Here is an 18,458-nt window from a genome sequence, read left to right as displayed (position 1 = left end):
AGGTAATATTCATCTTCTTAATTAAATATATGGATCTAATATCTATATCAGATTTCAATTCCAAAAATCATATAGAAAAAACTAAGATCTATATTTTTTTGGAGTAGAATTACTTCTGCAAAATTCCTCGATAAATATCGGTGATTCCATGTATCTGAGTTTCATAGTAGGTGGTACGCATACATGCATTAGAAAAACTGAAAACTATGTCTATAATTATATTGAGAATGATTCATTGCGAATTATATGATTAAATGATCGCCTTTTATTGACATAATTATTCATTTCTATATCCTGATTGTTTATTGGAAACAATTCTCAGCTAAAAGTCGTAAATATTTGAAATTAAAGTATACCAGGGATTGAGACTTACCGATCATTTTTTTGAAGAATTAATTAAAATCATATGTATATGAAAATGTATTTACTTTCAAAGAAAATATTAATATATAATTAACAATAAAAATAATATAATCTAATTAGTTTTCTTCAACCAATTTTTTGACATCTTCCACTTTTGTATCTTTTTTCTTTCTAGGGGCTGTGTTTGTTTTCTTCTTCACAGGACCTTTAGCTGGTGGAGGATTCAAGAAATTCTTTAATGATTTCCTTGAGGATGTTGTTGATTTGATTGATGCCAATTGTTGAGTGAAAGAAGAAGGTTGTTGTACTTCAACAGAGTTTTTAACAATCCTAGAATCTTTTCTAACATAAACCTTTTCTTTATCCAATGATGCTTCGATGAATTTTCTCATATGTTCTTTCGTTTCTTTATCTTCCTCTCTTTGTTTCTTTGATTTCTTCTTAGGAACTTTAATTGATGATTCTCCTGTTAATCTATCAACTAATTCTGTTTTTCCAAGTTGATCTGCATATGCTATAGCGATATTCCTTGCTTTCGTTGTTACCATTCCGTTGATTAAATCATAAGCCATTTCTTCTTTTCCTTCTTTCAATGATTCCGCCAGCATTTTCATCAATTCCTTGTCAGCATTCATTTCTCTGTCAACTTGGGGAGTGTGAGAATCAATCTTCGCGAGGAGATAAGCCATTGATGATTGATTTCCGATTGTCAAAGGAGTGAAATCGATTTCTCTCAAGTGAGGAACACGTGATGTTGGAGGAGTCTTTGAATGTCTCAGTGGACAAACAAGGATTTTCTTTTCAGAAGCTCCTACAACCCAAAATGAACCAATATTGTCATCAAACAATTTTGACAAATTCGAAATCGGAACCCAAGAATTACTGAAATCAGATGTCATAAGATGAACAACGAAACTTCCATCTAAAATCATTGGAGAACCTTCTTCAGAGAAGCCAATCCATTTAAGTGGTTGATCACCAGGTATTTCACCACTTGCTATTGTCTTTCTCTCATCAACATCGATGAATTCATACAATAAATCTGATCCATGAACAATTAAAAGTAAATTTTCATGGCCGACCATTGTAATGATTTGATGTGGATAAGAGAATGTTCCCATCTCCAAGCCGGAAGACTTAAAGATAGTAACAGAATTAGAATCAGTACCGATACTAAACCATTCTTTTCCAATAGCTATCAACCTGATTTCTTCTCTATTAACATCAAGTGAAGTGATCGCATCTTGTGACCATGGATTATGTGGTCTGTATTCCAAAGTATGAAGAGAAGCACCCATGAAACCATATTTATCACATGTAGCCATTGTGAATTTATGGATATTTGTCATGTGCATCTCTTGGAATTGGGAATCACCTATTGGATGTACATCAATGAATTCTTCAGCGCTGTCTGATTGAACACGCAAATAAACAGCTGATGAAAGATTCCATGACATATATCTTCTGTTTGCACTGAAATGAGAACAATTATTTGGCATAAATTGTAATGTTGTTTTACCAAAAATGTTCTCGAGTTCATCACCTGATGATGTGTCTGTTGAATCACTGACTTCGTCCTCGTTTTTGTTGTCTTCGAAATCATCTAATTCTTCTTCAATTTTGTCAGGCTTTTCAATGATGTTTCCGTTTTCATCAACTTCATCTAGTTCGTGACCACTTGACGTTTCGCTCTCTTCTTCAAGGAAATCAGCAGCTGTAATAACTGGTCCGTTATCTTCTACATTTGGAACATCTTCGTTTTTCTCTTCTTCTTCTAAATTATCACTTTTATCGTTAATTAATGGTTCCAAACCTTCTTCTTCTTCGAAATCTTCGCTGTATTCGTCATCATTCTTTTTCTTTGGTTTCGATTGCTTCTTGGGCTTTGGTTTGGGCTTGGGAGGAGGAGGACGTGCCTTTTTTGGCCTTTCTTCGTCATCACTTTCGGATAATGAGAAATCTTCTTTTTGTTTCTTGGCCAATTTGGAGGGATCAATTGGTTTCTTGAGGGCTTCCATGATATCGACCTTCTTTTGAACAGTATTCTTCTGTTTCGGTGCAGATTTCTTGGAAGATTCTGATATAATTTGTTTTGGCTTGGAAAATTCACCGGGAATGACATTATGCCATAATATCTCTTTTCCATCTTCTTCGCCACATATAACTGAGCCGCCACTGGCAGATAAACATGTAATTGCAAATGATCCGTAATTCAAAACGACATCAACAGCAATTGGCTGCGGAGGAGGAGATATTGCTCCGAATTTAAGTACTTTTTTATCGTATTTTGATATGTAAATGTTTCCTTCGCGATCTGCAGAAATTATTGAAGAAGATTTAGAAATTGTGATATGAGATATTGGTGTAGAGTGTTTTGTAATAATAACTGCAGATTCTGTTTGTTCCGTAAGGTTGTAGATATTGACAACACCGCTGCGAAGTGGATTTGCGATTAATAATTCGGATGACGGCGAAAAAACAGGTTGAGGAGTATCTTTTTCTAATCTTTTGATCTGTGGTTCTGTTGAATTTTCACCAGAATATACAAATAAACCTGATGATGTTGCTACAGCAATAGAATGACAGACAGGGCCTATTCCTACCCATGAAATAGGATCGAGGCCATCACATAGTGTAAGAATCTTCTTGCCACTCTTTTGTAAGACTGTAATTCTTGTCTCAGTATTAACGAATATGTGTCCTGTTTGTGGATCTTGAACAATACCTATAATATCCGCATCATCTTCTGTATAAATATCGGAAACACCACTTATTGTTGGTAAGTTTTTCGCTAATTTTAATTTATTTTTCACTGCGATTAATAAATTGTTTTCATCTGTCATAAAAAGCATTGCTGTTATTTGATCTTTAACTTGTGACTCGAGTATTTGCATTGGATCTGATGAAAACTCGTCTTTAATCATCTTAAAAATCGAGCCATCGCTAGATCCAAGCGAATATATATTCATTCCATCATTATCAAATACTATTTGCTTAGGACTACCAAAGTGGACGTCTCGAACCTGTTTTTGAGGCTCGGAACTCATCCTAATAAATTTTTGCGTACGTTTCAAAATTTATTCGAAACAATTTAGAATTATCAAAAATATGATTAAATAGATATACTATGGAAATAATCACCATTTCATAAAATAAAATATCAAAAATCATTATTTTTTAAATTGAATTCATTAATTTTGCTTACAAATCTGAACAAATTGATAATATTTAAGGCAGTTTTATCCATGTAGTTTTAAATATGCCATTGTTTTGGGATGATATTAATGAAATTGAGAGGGAACTTCCCTCCGAATAAAAGTGACAAATTTTATGTCGAAGTTAATAAGTTTAACAATAAAAGGTATCAGGTTATTCAATCCAGAACCTAAAGAAGAATACAAACAGACCATTAATTTCGATAATAATATTATTTTAATCACAGGTCCAAATGGATCTGGAAAAACAACAATATTTGAGTCATTACAATACGCATTGACAGGATTATGTCGTAAGAAGTCTGCAGGTATTGGATTCTTCTACGATATCAATGTTCTTGGCAAGAAAGACTACATGGCTGAATGCAGATTAAAATTCCAAGCAGTAGATGGCAAGATATACGAAATTGTACGCAAGACTAAGATTTCCAAGTCCGGAAAGAAGTCCAAACTGAAGACACAAGAGTCAAAAATCCTTGACGAGCACCAAAAAGAAGTTTATTCAAAACCAGACACAGTCGAACAACAAATACCACGCTTACTTGGCATTCCTAAGGCCATCCTTGAGAATGTCATCTTCTGCCAGCAGACAGACCAATGTTGGCCGATCGAATTGAATGATAAAGATCTTAAATTACGTTTTGACACAATTTTCGGCTCAGACAACTACGAATCCGCCATTGGCCAGATCAAAGAGCTCAAGAAGAACAAGGACAAAGAGCTCGTCCAGCTCCAGAAAGAAGAAATAAATTATAACAAAGATTACGAACAAAAAGTGAAGAATGAAGAAGATCTGCTCAAGAAAACTAGGGAAATCAACGAAATCGAGCAAGAAAAGAAGGAAATCGATGTAGATTTAACAAGATTACATCAAATTGCCGATAACATTGAAGAGAAACAAGGAAAGATCAAAGACCTTGAAAACGTAATTTCCCAGAAAGAAGGACAACTCAAGATCATCAAAGAATCAATAGATTCATTTGAAATGAACCATGAAAGGGTCCAAATGACAATTTCTAGTTGCGAAGATCTCAAGGCATCACTAGAAAGCGAACTCCAGTCAAACAGAGAAACAATCAATTTGGCTAAATCTCAAATCGAAATGAAGAAACACGATTACGAGAGAGTCAAACGAGAAATAACCGAAAGGACACAAAAATTGAAAGATCTCAAGTCAAAATCCGAAAATTTCAATTTTGAAAAAACAAATTTTGAAAAATTAATTTCGGATTTCAAGAATAACTATGGTACAGATGATTACCAAGAGTACTACAAGAAGATCGAATCAGAGAATTCATCAAAAACAGAAAATTTGAAGAAATTAAAACGAGATATCCAAAATCTCGAAAATGATTTCAAAAACGAACAAGAAAAACAAAGAGAAGAAGTCGACGAACACAACAGACAACTGACTGAAGTAAAGACAGAGCTGAAATCATATGATGAACAATTGAATAAATTAGAAGATTATTCACAAGAAGGATATGAGAATCTGATCAAAGAAACACAACTAGCTAAAGACAAACTTGATGCTGAACTAAGAAGTGATGATTCATATGATAAAATCTCATCAAAAATCAATGAAATCAACAATGAAAACAAAAATATCAATAAATCATTGACAGAAAAGAAAGAAATCATTAAGAAATTGGAGAGTCAAAGATCAATAAATAATCAAATTAATGATAATGAACAGAAGATATCTAAAAATAAGAAAGAAATCAAATCAAAAATCAATGAAATCAAAGAATTGATTCATGAAGAGATTGATGAAGAAAATTTCTCAAAAATCATCAAGGAAAAACAAAAATCATTGAACAACGAAGAAAATTCTATTCGTGTCGAAACAGACAAAGAAAAGACTAAATATGAAAAAAGTCAAATCGAATTAGATTCTAAAGAAAAATCACTTGAAAACAAAAATAAAACAAAAAATGACATTGAATCAGATTTAATCGAAAATCTTGGAAGTACCGATTTTGAAAACGAGTACAAAAAGTACAAAAATGAACAAGAAAATCTTCAAAAACTTATTTCACTTGACACAAAAAGTCAAAGTATCTATGAAGAATTTGTTTCAGAGAGTCGAAGTGAATCATGCCAATGTCCTCTTTGCAAGAGAAAGTTCAAAGATAACTCAGAACGTGACGAATTCATCAAAAACGAACTTGAAAAAGTTTTGAAAGATCTTCCTTCAAAAATCGCATCAAATGAAGAAAAATTGAGAAAAGTCAGCGAAAAAATTGAGAGTATTGAAAATCTTCGAGACAAACATTTTATTTATCAACAAGTTTTAGAAGATATTCCTAAACTTGAAGAAGAAATCGATACCTTGAAATCTAAAAGAGATCAAAACTTCGAAGAATATCAGCAAATCAAACAAAATTATGATGAAATTCGATCTAAAAAAGAAAAATTTGAACATGAAGTCATTCCTAAGAAGAACGATGTAGAAAGATTGATTTCTTATGTTAGTAAATACGAATCAGAAAATGATAATTTGAGATCAAAACTCAACAAAGATTTGCCAAATTTGTCTGTAATTGAAGAAGAAAAAAGAATTTTGGAAGATAAATCTCAAAATTTACAAACAGAACAAGCAAATTTAATGAAGAAATTGACAGAAGCAAGTGACAGAAAATCAAAACTACAAAGTCGTTATAATGAAGTAAATAATAAATTAAACGACTACAAATCAAAATTTGATGATAAAAATAAAATTAAAGAAAAAAGACAAAAACGTGGCATCAAAAAACGTGACATCGAAAATAAATTGATCGAAATTGAGAGAATAAACAAAGAAATGAATGAAGCTAATGCACAGAACCTTGAGAGTATTAAGAAAGCTACGAATGAACTCCAACTAGATGTAGACAAACTAAACAATGATTTCATAAAAATCAAGAATGATTTTGAGAAAATTTCTAAATCGAAAGAAACAATTTCGAAATATTCTGTAGATGAAACAAACAGAAAGATCTACGAACTTGAGAAAACAATCAAAGAAAACGAAGACAGTTTGCAGCAATTAGATGAGAACTTAAAGAAATGGGAAAAGAAACAAGAAGCTGATCAACAAAACATGGATGAAATCAAAATTAAATTGGAAGAAAATAATTTAGTTCATGACTATTTACAAAAGGTGCAGAAATATAAAGAAATCGAGCATGAAAAAGAGGAATTATTAAGAGAATTATCTGGATTTGCAAATATCGATGATCTTAAAAACATCGATAGAATCAAACAAGAAATATTAAATAAAGAAAAGAGATCAAGTGAATTACAAGGTTCTTATTCACATCTGGATAAAGAACTCAAGGATTTGTCAAAAATATTGAATAATAGATATAAAGACACAAATAATAATTTGACAGAAATAAGGTTAAAAATAGCCGCAACGGAAATGACGATAAAAGATCTGACAAAATTTGCTGAGCAGTTGAATAATTCCATTATGGAATATCATCAACGGAAAGTACTTGAAATCAATGAATTACTCAAAGCGTTTTGGGAAAAATCGTATCAAAGCATGGACATTGAAAATATTTCTATCGTCGCACATTCAAGTACTGAAAATAATGAGAGTAAAAGTGGCAGAATTTCATATGACTACAAAGTTGTCATGTTCAAGAGCGGCCAAGAAGTAGAGATGAGCGGAAGATGCAGCGAAGGCCAGAAAGTATTGGCAAGTTTGATAATAAGAATGGCGTTGGCGAAAGCATTTGGTTGCAGCATTTTGGCTTTAGATGAACCAACAACGAATTTGGATAGTGATCATATGAGTAATTTCGCGTTTTTGTTGTCGAATGATTTCAAGACTATGCTTGAAAATCAACAACTTCTGTTGATTACTCACTCTGGAGATTTCGTTGATAAAGTCAGCACTGATAGCGATATTCAACACTTTTATCAACTTGAAATCGAGTCTATCGATGGACACTCATTCTCTTGTATCCATCAGAAGGATTCTAAATATTTGCAGATGGATCAATAAAAAATAATTGTATAATTGATTTATAATTTTTTTTTGACAAAATAATTAGATACTCACAAATTTCATGTTTACAGTTTTATTTTCAGTGCCTCTTCACACACATATTCCTATTATAGAGAAGATGGCGGAAGGTACTAAGAAGACTCTTAAATTGTTTTGTTTTTATAAAAAAATTATTTATCAAAAATATAATTTTTGTGATATTATATTAAATTGTTTTGCTTTTTATGATAAATATTTGCATTGGTCCCTAATAGTTTTAATGCAAATATAAAATTGCTAATTATAAAAAATATTTGCTAATTCCTTTGCATTAAACCTATTAAGAACCAATGTTTAAAAAATAGCACCCTATTTGTATATATTCAAATAAGTTTCAATATTTGCATACTTTTGCTTCTGAATTCTATAAATGGCAAATGTCGTCAAAAATGTCAAATGACACTGAACAACTATAAGACAAAAACTTCAAATTATCATGTAGAATAAATTCCTAGTTTTTTTGAAATATTGTCACCCTGACATCAAAATCAAAATCAAATCCAATATAAAAAAGATTCAACATTGATAACATTTGATTTAAATTCATATTTTTATCATTATAATATAATCCGGTTTTAATACAAAAATTGAATGTATTGCAAATTTTTTTATTTCATTTTTATTCATGCTTGCATTCGCGATTCTTACATCGTCGAGTATTACTCACAGACCACCACCAAGACCAAGGCCACCTCAACGCCATCCAAGGTATTACGCATCAACAGCAGAAACAGAAAATGACTGGGGTGGTTTTATCTCACATGTTGGTGGTGGCGGTCGCATTTACAATCAAAGAGCAGAATCTAATAGAATTGGAATATATTACCCACAAATTCGAGTCCCAAAAATTCGCATTAAATACCAAGAGGCAGAATCTAATGGATTTGGATTCCCAAGACCACATCCACTCCCACCTGTTCGCCCTCATTTCCAAAAAGCAGAAGAAGATTCAGAGAATTACCACGAACTTTTCGTTCCAATAGTTCATGACGGCAAAGTCTATTTCCAAAGAGCAGAATCTAATGAATTATACCTAAGACCATGCGTTCCTTTACCCATTCCAAGAAGGAGAAGGAAACAAACTAATTCTCTTGGACCATGGGGTTTACCAAGATTTCCAATCCCATTTCCACGTCCATTTTAAATAATATTCAGGATTTTTTAAAATTCTGTTTAGATTTAACAATTTTTCCCCTGCTATATTTTCGAAATACAGGCATATGTGTTATGAGTGCTTTAACTTTATGAACAAAATAAAGCTTTTAGAAATTCTCTAAATGCTTGAGTAATCTCAAAATGGTCTGTGATTTAAATAAGGAAACTTATAATCACATCCAAATCACGAATATCTTCACTTTATTCAACATCAATGATATTTGACTTCCGAACATATATTACATTAATAGAGAAAACATATCATTCCAATTCAAAAAATTCAATTTATTTTTAGACTGTTTTCATAATATATCAGCTATATAACTTGGCACGTGCTAGCGTAAGATATTCTTTTGGAACAATTTTGCTCATTCCTTATTTTTTTTTTCTCACTTTTTGATTTACAATCAAAATCTATGACCTTTGTTCCACTAAGATCTGATCTTATTCAGAAGATCTTAGAACTGAGGAATGATCCATCAGAGAACAAGCAATGGGTTGGTGAAGTCAATTATGTTGTAGAAGGCAAGAAAGAACAGAGATATTTACTTTTGACAGAATGTTGTTTATATCTTATGACAAAAACATTCATCAAAGGTAATTTTGAGATCTCCCAAATCGAATCAATCTTCGATATTCTTGATGCTTCATGTAACAAAGACGAATTAACGTTAAAATTCAAAAATGCGACGTATCAATTCATTTTACCAGAGTCAGCTTCATTGATGACACTCATATATACACAATATCGTTATCTTCTCTATCAAATCAACGTAAATACTCTTCCAGGCGTCCAATACATTCCAGCAGCCGATAAAATTGAACAGCCAACGAAAAGACCCCCTAACATCTTGCTCCATCGTTATATTTCAGCTTCAATTTCTAAAAAGACGGAAATAGAAAAGCCAGTTGTTCAAATTCTTTCTGCTTACGATCAAAATCCACGAAAATCATTTACATTCAAGAACTTCGACCTTGTCAACTCAGCGGCAGTCTTCTTTGCCTTATCAATGGAAGGCCAAATCCGATATTTAATTTTCGATAATTTTACACCACAAACTCTTGGTCAAATCGTTTCCTGGGTTCTCACAGCTGCAAACAGATTTTTCGCCGTCACATTCAGGAACTACGAGACCGCAAATTTCGAAGGACTCGCAAATCGCAGATCTCCTCACAACCACGTCAATACAGTCAACCTATATAACTGCAAGTCCGAGTTCGTTACGAATCTTATCAGCCACCTCAAAGCTGCCACTTATTCTCTTGAATCTCTTGTAATTCAGACAATGGAGTTTTCGGAGTCACTTTCCAAGAATTTCGTTAACGCATTACAGAACTTTGCCATATTCAACAACCTTTCCTGCCTCGCGTTCATCGATTGCAAGAGTACGACCGGATTAATCGATTTCTCACTGGAAGTCATCCGTAGCAAGCCAACATTGCGTTCCTTGAACATGGAATCCTGCAACATCGACGTCTGCCAGATGCTTATTGAGCTTGGCCGTTCACAATCTCAAATTCAATGTTTAGTTTTGAGAAAGAACTTCGGAAAGACCACGATGTCCATTGATGAGGCCATATCTCACTCCCTGCTGCAAGTAGATGTCGGAGAATGCGACTGGACGGCAGATGCTTTGACCGCATTCTTCACAGCCATTTGCAGATGGACAAGGAAGATGCCTTTGGCCCTCATCGTTGATGGATGCAAACCAACTAAGATTTGGTCGCAAGTTTTCTCAAGTTTGCCGATCGAATCTTTCAGACCGGTAATTACCGAATTGAATTTGAGCAACAACCTCTTCGATAGTCGCACATTCGAGAAACTATTGAGGTTCATCGATACACAGTCCCCTTTGCTCTCAAATTCCCAGACAAAATTGATGCATCTCGCCATCAATCATTGTTTCAAGGAATTCGATGTCGAAAGCTGCTTGGACCAACTCATAAAGTTCTTTACAGTAAGAGAATTATGGGGTTTGGAAATTTGCGATACGACAGATTCTCAAAAAACGGATATATTGACCAAATTCATATCCTCGCTTACTGAGATACCGAGATTGACCTCTTTGTCTATCTCCGGTAACGTTTTTTCGAATTCTGCCGCAAGAGCTTTGGCAAATTTCATCCAAGAAAGTTTATCCATCGCAGAATTGTGTCTCGATAAAACAGGAATTAAAGAATCCGACCAATTAGTTTGGATTTACGATCTTTTGCTTTCATCAACTCATATCTTGTCATTTAACCGACCAATTGAAGATTTGGTACCTATCGCACACTTCAATGAAGTCAAGAAGATCAACCAGAAGCTGGCAATGAAAAGACAGCTTTCTACGACAAATCAGAGATTATCTTTGTTTTTGTCACTTTCTGGAGACTTTGCAACACGCGTTCCAAGACCAATTGAAATGGATTCCGACGAATTAATACCAGAACAACAAAATACAAGTGAACTTTTGTTCGAACAAAATTTCGTAAATCCTGTTCCTTCTTTGTTCACTTTGGCATCATTAAACTCAATAGATATGAGTGTAGACCCATTGGCGTCAATGGTTACTGAATATATCGCAACTTCTGGCAGATATGGAATTGTTCCACCGACAGCTCCACCTCCTGAAGCTCCAAAGACACAATTCGCACTCCCCGTGATATTCTCAACAATGCAGCTGCAGGATGAAGTCGATCCTGACGCTGATGACTTAGATTTCGATCCAAATGAGACAGATTTGACCGAAATTTCAGCTTTACTTGGTGCAAAACTGAAAGAAGACGCACCACAGTTGTCTGTCATGAGACCTGCTCCTAAATGGACAGATAGAAAGACAATGATGACAATACCTCTTGTTGAATTTACTGCCGAATAAAAAATAATTTTATTTATAGTATTATAAACCAATTTTCATAAAGTTTATCTCTAATCAAAATTTTTGTTTTTAATTTATTTCAATTTTCTGGGGGAAGCATATGGATTTACTTGCCTTTTGAGAGTTTAAGCTTTTCAGCTATACAAATATAGAGAGTTTTGACATTTACCCAATTTATCCATCAATTTTTGAAAAAATCAGAGAGAAAAGTTTGATCAATGCTCATCTCTAAATTATCGGTAACAAAATTTTGCAGATTACATCAAAATTTTCAGAAGATTGAGTTTTAATTCAGTCTTCTGAAATTGTCTGTGATAATTTGTGGTCTTATCACTATATCGATCTAAGCTCCATTTTTAAAAATTTAAAAATTGAGTATTGAAAAGTTTGAAGAGAATCTTAATTTTCACATTCAATTATTTAGTTTTTTGTTCATTGACAATTAATTAAATAAATTCATTAATTTTGAATTATTGTGTGATAGATTTGGCAAAAATGGCAAATGACAATGACCAACTATTAATGAATGATCACAAGTATGAGTTCAATAATTATATTTATTTTTTTTTAATTCAATCTGACATCAAATAATTGAATTTTTTTATTTCATTTTTATTCATGCTTGCATTCGCGATTCTTACATCGTCGAGTATCACTCACAGACCACCACCAAGACCAAGGCCACCTCAACGTCATCCAAGGTATTACGCATCAACAGCAGAAACAGAAAATGACTGGGGTGGTTTTATCTCACATGTTGGTGGTGGCGGTCGCATTTACAATCAAAGAGCAGAATCTAATAGAATTGGAATATATTACCCATAAATTCGAGTCCCAAGAATTCGCATTAAATTCCAAAAGGCAGAATCTAATGGATTTGTATTCCCAAGACCACATCCACCCCACCTGTTCGCCCTCATTTCCAAAAAGCAGAAGAAGATTCAGAGAATTACCACGAATTTTTCGTTCCAATAGTTCATGACGGCAAAGTCTATTTCCAAAGAGCAGAATCTAATGGATTTGGATTCCCAAGACCACATCCACTCCCACCTGTTCGCCCTCATTTCTCAACAGAAGAAGATCCAGAGAATGGCTGGATGACAGATATTGCAAAGGGTGCTCTCTCTAGTGCAGCTGCAGAAGCTCTTATTCGTGCTGGAGAATGGGGAATTCATCATTTCTTCCAAGATGCGGAATCAAATGATCCAGGACCATGCTTCCCCATGCCTCCAATAAGAATATTCACACCAGAACAAATCAAAAGGATGTATTCAAAAAGAAGGCAACAAGCTACCGCTTCAAATTATCCAGGACCATGAATCCCCATGCCAAGGCATAAACTAACTAATTCTCTTGGACCATGGGGTTCAGCAAGATTTCCAATCCCATATCCACGTCCATTTTATCGTTCAATGGAAGAAACCAACAGAGAACCTTATTTCCGCGATTACGTAAGCATGCCTAGATTTTAATAAACTGGGACTTTTCCAATCTTATTATACATTCAGACGATTCTAATTGAAATATTTCTATTTTTTAAAAATTGCTCGTTATTAAATAAAATATCAGTTACGGCATAGCAAGATTTTTGGGCATACAAATCAATAACAACGCAAAGAATATTCCAAACATTTCACGATCTCATTTTAACATATTAAAATTAAATTTTCCCAAAAAAGAAATAATATTTAGCATCCTAAAAAGAATCCAAAATTCACATGAAAGAAAATACATCTTATATCTTTAGTACTATGTATTTACATTTTAAAAACTCAATAATATGATTATTTGAAAATTAATTAAAATTATTAAATTTCTTCCTTTTTTTACCATTATAAAGAATAATCAATACAATTATATGCACTCTAAACTATTTTAAACATAGAAATGTTCAAATACTTTACTCAACAATGCGTATTATATCAATTATTTATAAATTAATCAATCCATTCCTGTGAACTGGAAAATAAGCCACATTTACGTAGCCAAGACATCCCTCAATTTTGAGAACTTTTGTCGAGGTTTTGTCTCTTACGGGCTTTTTCAGGCAAAATTCGCATCCATCATTGGCAGTTTACTGGCAATGAGAATCAATAGTGAGAGCAGATATTGAATGAAAAAGAATTCGCTTATAAAGATTTCGCTGCAAATAGATATTTATATAAAATTTTTTCGTTTCAAAAATATAGTTAGATAGCTATTTATGAAGATATTGCCATATATCGAAACCTAAATGCTCTATTTCTGCAGATAAAAGAATGATTTTATTTTTCCATGGTATGATGAATTTCCCCAGGCGATAGATATTCTCAGAAATAATAAAATTCCTAACATGACTGATTATCATCAAAGGATATTTATAGAGTATTACTTGAATCATCTAATTATTGAATAATAAAGAAATAATCTGTACATTTCTTCATTCTTCTACAAAATTGAATAATAAAGAAATAATTGAACTTCTTCTTTCACATGGTGCCATTATAAATGAACAAGATAAATATAGAAAAGAAATGGCCGAAGTTCTTTTTCATACGGCGCAAATATCAATGTATTTGACAAAATTGGGCAAACATTGCTTCATACTGCAGTATCTAATAATAGTAAAAAAATAACCAATTTTTTCTTTCATACGGTGTAAATATAAATGAAAAAGATAAATTTGGAAGAACAGTTCTTCACATTGCAGTCTTTAATATTAGAAAAGAAACAGTTGAGTTTCTTCTTTCCCACGGGGCAAATATTAATGAAAAAGAAATAGATGGATGAACGGCACTTAAGATTGCAGTCACTAGTAACACTAAAGAAATTATTGAACTTCTTCTTTCCCATGGCGCAATTATCAAAAAAAGTAATTGAAGAACTCCTCTTCACATTTCAAAAGAGGTTACTTAAGGATTCACTAGAATGACAAATGTATTTACAGTATTGTTAAAAAGTCATTTATATCAAAAACAAAACTGCATATTTTGGGCTAAATTAAAATCTAAAATCCGATTTTTCTTGACCAGATTTTTTAAACTGCTAATATTAATATTCCAAAACTTTTTATTAATTAAAAATGATATAAATAACAAATCAACTTGTGTTATTGATTTAAATAAAGATTCTTCGAATCTTTCTTTTGGATGCATGAGAATGATCCTCGATAATCAGTTTCAACTTTTAATTGAAAATATTGTTTGATATCTGATTTTTGACGAATTCTATCTACGAAGTCTCCAGAATGAGTGATTAGAAGCAATTACTGGTTTTGGCTCATCTTTTCGAAATCATCAGATAAAAGTGTTGCAATTTTACTCATGTGAGTACTATCCAAATTTGTTGTGGGTTCATCCAAAGAGATAATATTACAATTAAATGCTTCAGCTAAAGCCATTCTGATGATAAGGCTTGCTAACACTTTTTGTCCTTCACTGCATCTTCCTCTCATTTCAAGCTCTTGGCCATTCCTAAGCATAACAACTTTGTAATTAAACATTAATCTTTCTAATTTGACATTTATTTCTTCTGTATATTTAGTTTTATCTGTATTAGAATTGATTATACCCTTCTTTGGACTTTCCCTACTTTTCTTTGGACTATTGCTATCTTTTGGCTTCTTGCCATTATTTTCGTCATTTACAAACTTTTCTGTGCTTGTACTAGCAACAATTAAAATCTTTTCAATGTCAATTGCTTCATAACACTCAGACCATTTTCTTTCCAGAATTTCATTGATCTTACAAATTTTCTTTTGATGAAACTCAATAATAGAATTATTTAGTGCAGCACTAAATTTCTGTAGATCTTGGGATGCCATTTTCAAAGCTTCAATCCTTAATAATTTTCCCTTATATTGTCTTCAATACCTTTAAATTCATTTTCTAATTCATAAGTGTCACGATTTAAAGCAATTTCTTTTTCTTCTTTCCTTCCTTTGAGCATTCCAAATTCTGTTTTCAATTTGTCCAGATCTTTCCAATCATTAACTTCTGAGATTAAAATATGTAATTCGTCAATTTCATGGGTAACTTGATTTAATTTCTCTTTGTTGTTTAGATAAACTTTAACTCTGTCTATTTTAGACTTCATATTATAAAGAGATATTTGTTTTTTACTTTTTTCATCAATTTCTTTTTGATAATTTTCAATATTTGACTTTAATTTGTCTTGTTGTACTCCAATATTATTAAGAGAATTCTCAAGTGATTCAATATAAATGCTATCACTAAGATTTGATTGAAGTCTTTTGATATTTTCTTCGTAGCTAGAACAATCATTATTTAATAAATCAATTGAATTCTTTAGTTGAATGACTTCATGTTCAAATTTTTCTTTTTTAGATCGAATTTCATCATAATTTTGTTTGATTTGTTGATATTCTTCGAAGTTTTGATCTCTTTTAGATTTCAAGGTATCGATTTCTTCTTCAAGTTTAGGAATATCTTCTAAAACTTGTTGATAAATAAAATGTTTGTCTCGAAGATTTTCAATACTCTCAATTTTTTCGCTGACTTTTCTCAATTTTTCTTCATTTGATGCGATTTTTGAAGGAAGATCTTTCAAAACTTTTTCAAGTTCGTTTTTGATGAATTCGTCACGTTCTGAGTTATCTTTGAACTTTCTCTTGCAAAGAGGACATTGGCATGATTCACTTCGACTCTCTGAAACAAATTCTTCATAGATACTTTGACTTTTTGTGTCAAGTGAAATAAGTTTTTGAAGATTTTCTTGTTCATTTTTGTACTTTTTGTACTCGTTTTCAAAATCGGTACTTCCAAGATTTTCGATTAAATCTGATTCAATGTCATTTTTTGTTTTATTTTTGTTTTCAAGTGATTTTTCTTTAGAATCTAATTCGATTTGACTTTTTTCATATTTAGTCTTTTCTTTGTCTGTTTCGACACGAATAGAATTTTCTTCGTTGTTCAATGATTTTTGTTTTTCCTTGATGATTTTTGAGAAATTTTCTTCATCAATCTCTTCATGAATCAATTCTTTGATTTCATTGATTTTTGATTTGATTTCTTTCTTATTTTTAGATATCTTCTGTTCATTATCATTAATTTGATTATTTATTGATCTTTGACTCTCCAATTTCTTAATGATTTCTTTCTTTTCACCATCAAGTTGTTCAATCTCATTTTTGAATTTATTGATTTCAATATTTTTGGAATTAATGTCAATTTTTATTGATTCTAGCTCATCAATTATCTGCACCTCTTCATTACCGAGTTCATTTAGAGTTTTGGTTACTTCACAATTTTCTTTTTTGTAATTTTCTATCTGTTCAATTATCCCTTTGAGTTCTCCTTCTTTTTGAGAAATCAAATTGTTCAAATCGTTATATCTCGTTTGTTTTTCATTTTTTTCTGCGATTTCAGCAGCTATTTGCTCCATTTGTTCTTTTATTCTGGATATTTCATACTGTTCGTCTGTGATTCTTTGTTCAATTATTTTCTTTTTATCGAATGATTTTTTGATCAAAGGATAAACATTATTTTCTTCTTTTAACTCGGATATTTTAGATTTTAATGCTTTATAAATCTCATCATGAGCTTTATTATATGCTTCAATACCAAAAATTTTGTCAAATCTTTCTTTCAATTTACTTCCAGCCATTTCTATTGGCCAAGTTTGCTCGAATTGCTTGCAAAAAATGACATTTTTAATAATGGACTTTGAACTACCAAACAGTCGAGGAATTTGGAAATCAATTTCTGCTTTTGTGGAATATATAATTTTACCTTGTTCATCTAATATTTGTGATATCTCTCTATTTAAATCATCAGTAATATTTCTCTTTCTAACAATTTGATATATATGATTATCAACTCCTCTAAATTTTAATCGACATTCAGCGGTATATTGTTCCTTTCCAAGAACTTTGCGATCATAAAATAATCCAATACCTCCTGAATTCTCTTGGCTGACTCCTATTAAAGCATATTGGATAGCTTCAAAAATAGTTGTTTTTCCGGATCCATTTGGTCCTGTTATCAAAGTCATTTTATCATCTAAATCTATTGTCTGAGTTGACTCGTCTTTTGGGTCTGGATTGAACAAACGAATACCCTTCACTGTTAAACTAAGTAGCTTCGACATTAAAAATAAAAATTGAAAAGAGTTTACAAATACTCAGAATCAAAAGTAATTGAATATAAAAAACCAATTTAGTAATTCTTGAAAAGTAAGACTCAATTATAAATCTGACAACAAAATGAGTCTTCTTTGTAGGGAAGTTTATTTCAATAACAAATATACCAAAACTAGATATGATTGACTATGTTTTTTACTAAGATCTAGAAGTTATACACATAGAAATAAGTTTCTCCTTTCTTGATAATATTAAAATCATATTACATTTTATGACCATTCTTTAAGTCTTCAGGATGGCCAAATTTCACAGCATTCATCTGATCATATACACCTATCATCAGAGCTTTAGGTTCAATCAAATGTTTGGAAGCAAAAATTCACGCCTGTAAATATAAAAAAAAATTCAAATTGGAGAATTCTATTGTTTTAAGGGCTGATTCTGGTCATAGTTCTTCTTCGAGCTCACGTAGAAACTCAGATGAGATGAGAATTATGACTCCTCCAAAAAATTCCAAACAAATTGCACCAAGAGTTTCTCCTTCTTTAATGATTGGCAATAAGAAGGTTAATCTAACACCATTTATCATTATCCGTTTACTCATTTCGATTATCATATTAGTTATTCTTTTATTTTACATATATTCATTCATTATTTCGTTATTTTCTCAAATTATCAAACGATGGAGATATAAGCGAGAAATAACCGACCAATACAATAAAATTATTGACATGTATGATTGCTTCAAT

The 18,458-nt window shown here is 31.9% G+C and overlaps 8 protein-coding genes across 8 annotated transcripts; 5 read left to right on the top strand and 3 right to left on the bottom strand.

Annotated features, from left to right (window-relative positions):
* Positions 1-116: 116 nt before the first annotated feature.
* On the bottom strand, positions 117-3,425 carry TVAGG3_0916840 (heterochromatin maintenance; the record flags this gene model as incomplete). The annotated part of the gene is made up of 1 exon (XM_001311080.1): positions 480-3,410. The coding sequence occupies one exon, from the start codon at positions 3,408-3,410 to the stop codon at positions 480-482; it is 2,931 nt and encodes a 976-aa protein (XP_001311081.1).
* A 268-nt stretch (positions 3,426-3,693) lies between these two features.
* TVAGG3_0916830 (Rad50 family) lies at positions 3,694-7,718 on the top strand (the record flags this gene model as incomplete). Its single annotated transcript, XM_001311079.1, has 1 exon — positions 3,694-7,572. One exon carries the CDS (start codon positions 3,694-3,696, stop codon positions 7,570-7,572), a length of 3,879 nt encoding a protein of 1,292 aa, XP_001311080.1.
* A 521-nt stretch (positions 7,719-8,239) lies between these two features.
* TVAGG3_0916820 (uncharacterized protein) lies at positions 8,240-8,758 on the top strand (the record flags this gene model as incomplete). Its single annotated transcript, XM_001311078.1, has 1 exon — positions 8,240-8,758. One exon carries the CDS (start codon positions 8,240-8,242, stop codon positions 8,756-8,758), a length of 519 nt encoding a protein of 172 aa, XP_001311079.1.
* Positions 8,759-9,177: 419 nt separating this feature from the next.
* TVAGG3_0916810 (ribonuclease inhibitor domain-containing protein) lies at positions 9,178-11,676 on the top strand (the record flags this gene model as incomplete). The annotated part of the gene is made up of 1 exon (XM_001311077.1): positions 9,186-11,630. The coding sequence occupies one exon, from the start codon at positions 9,186-9,188 to the stop codon at positions 11,628-11,630; it is 2,445 nt and encodes an 814-aa protein (XP_001311078.1).
* A 572-nt stretch (positions 11,677-12,248) lies between these two features.
* On the top strand, positions 12,249-12,455 carry TVAGG3_0916800 (uncharacterized protein; the record flags this gene model as incomplete). The annotated part of the gene is made up of 1 exon (XM_001311076.1): positions 12,249-12,455. The coding sequence occupies one exon, from the start codon at positions 12,249-12,251 to the stop codon at positions 12,453-12,455; it is 207 nt and encodes a 68-aa protein (XP_001311077.1).
* Positions 12,456-12,665: 210 nt separating this feature from the next.
* TVAGG3_0916790 (uncharacterized protein) lies at positions 12,666-13,197 on the top strand (the record flags this gene model as incomplete). The annotated part of the gene is made up of 1 exon (XM_001311075.2): positions 12,728-12,949. The coding sequence occupies one exon, from the start codon at positions 12,728-12,730 to the stop codon at positions 12,947-12,949; it is 222 nt and encodes a 73-aa protein (XP_001311076.1).
* Positions 13,198-14,874: 1,677 nt separating this feature from the next.
* Positions 14,875-15,432, bottom strand: TVAGG3_0916780 (G-quadruplex DNA binding; the record flags this gene model as incomplete). The annotated part of the gene is made up of 1 exon (XM_001311074.1): positions 14,875-15,432. The coding sequence occupies one exon, from the start codon at positions 15,430-15,432 to the stop codon at positions 14,875-14,877; it is 558 nt and encodes a 185-aa protein (XP_001311075.1).
* A 17-nt stretch (positions 15,433-15,449) lies between these two features.
* On the bottom strand, positions 15,450-17,717 carry TVAGG3_0916770 (G-quadruplex DNA binding; the record flags this gene model as incomplete). Its single annotated transcript, XM_001311073.1, has 1 exon — positions 15,450-17,717. One exon carries the CDS (start codon positions 17,715-17,717, stop codon positions 15,450-15,452), a length of 2,268 nt encoding a protein of 755 aa, XP_001311074.1.
* Positions 17,718-18,458: the final 741 nt, after the last annotated feature.

This window comes from Trichomonas vaginalis, chromosome I (genome assembly GCF_026262505.1).
Source record: "Trichomonas vaginalis G3 chromosome I, whole genome shotgun sequence".
Taxonomy (NCBI): domain Eukaryota; phylum Parabasalia; order Trichomonadida; family Trichomonadidae; genus Trichomonas; species Trichomonas vaginalis.
The sequence above is the reverse complement of the archived record's forward strand: the minus strand, read 5'-3'. Positions and strand labels throughout refer to the sequence as shown.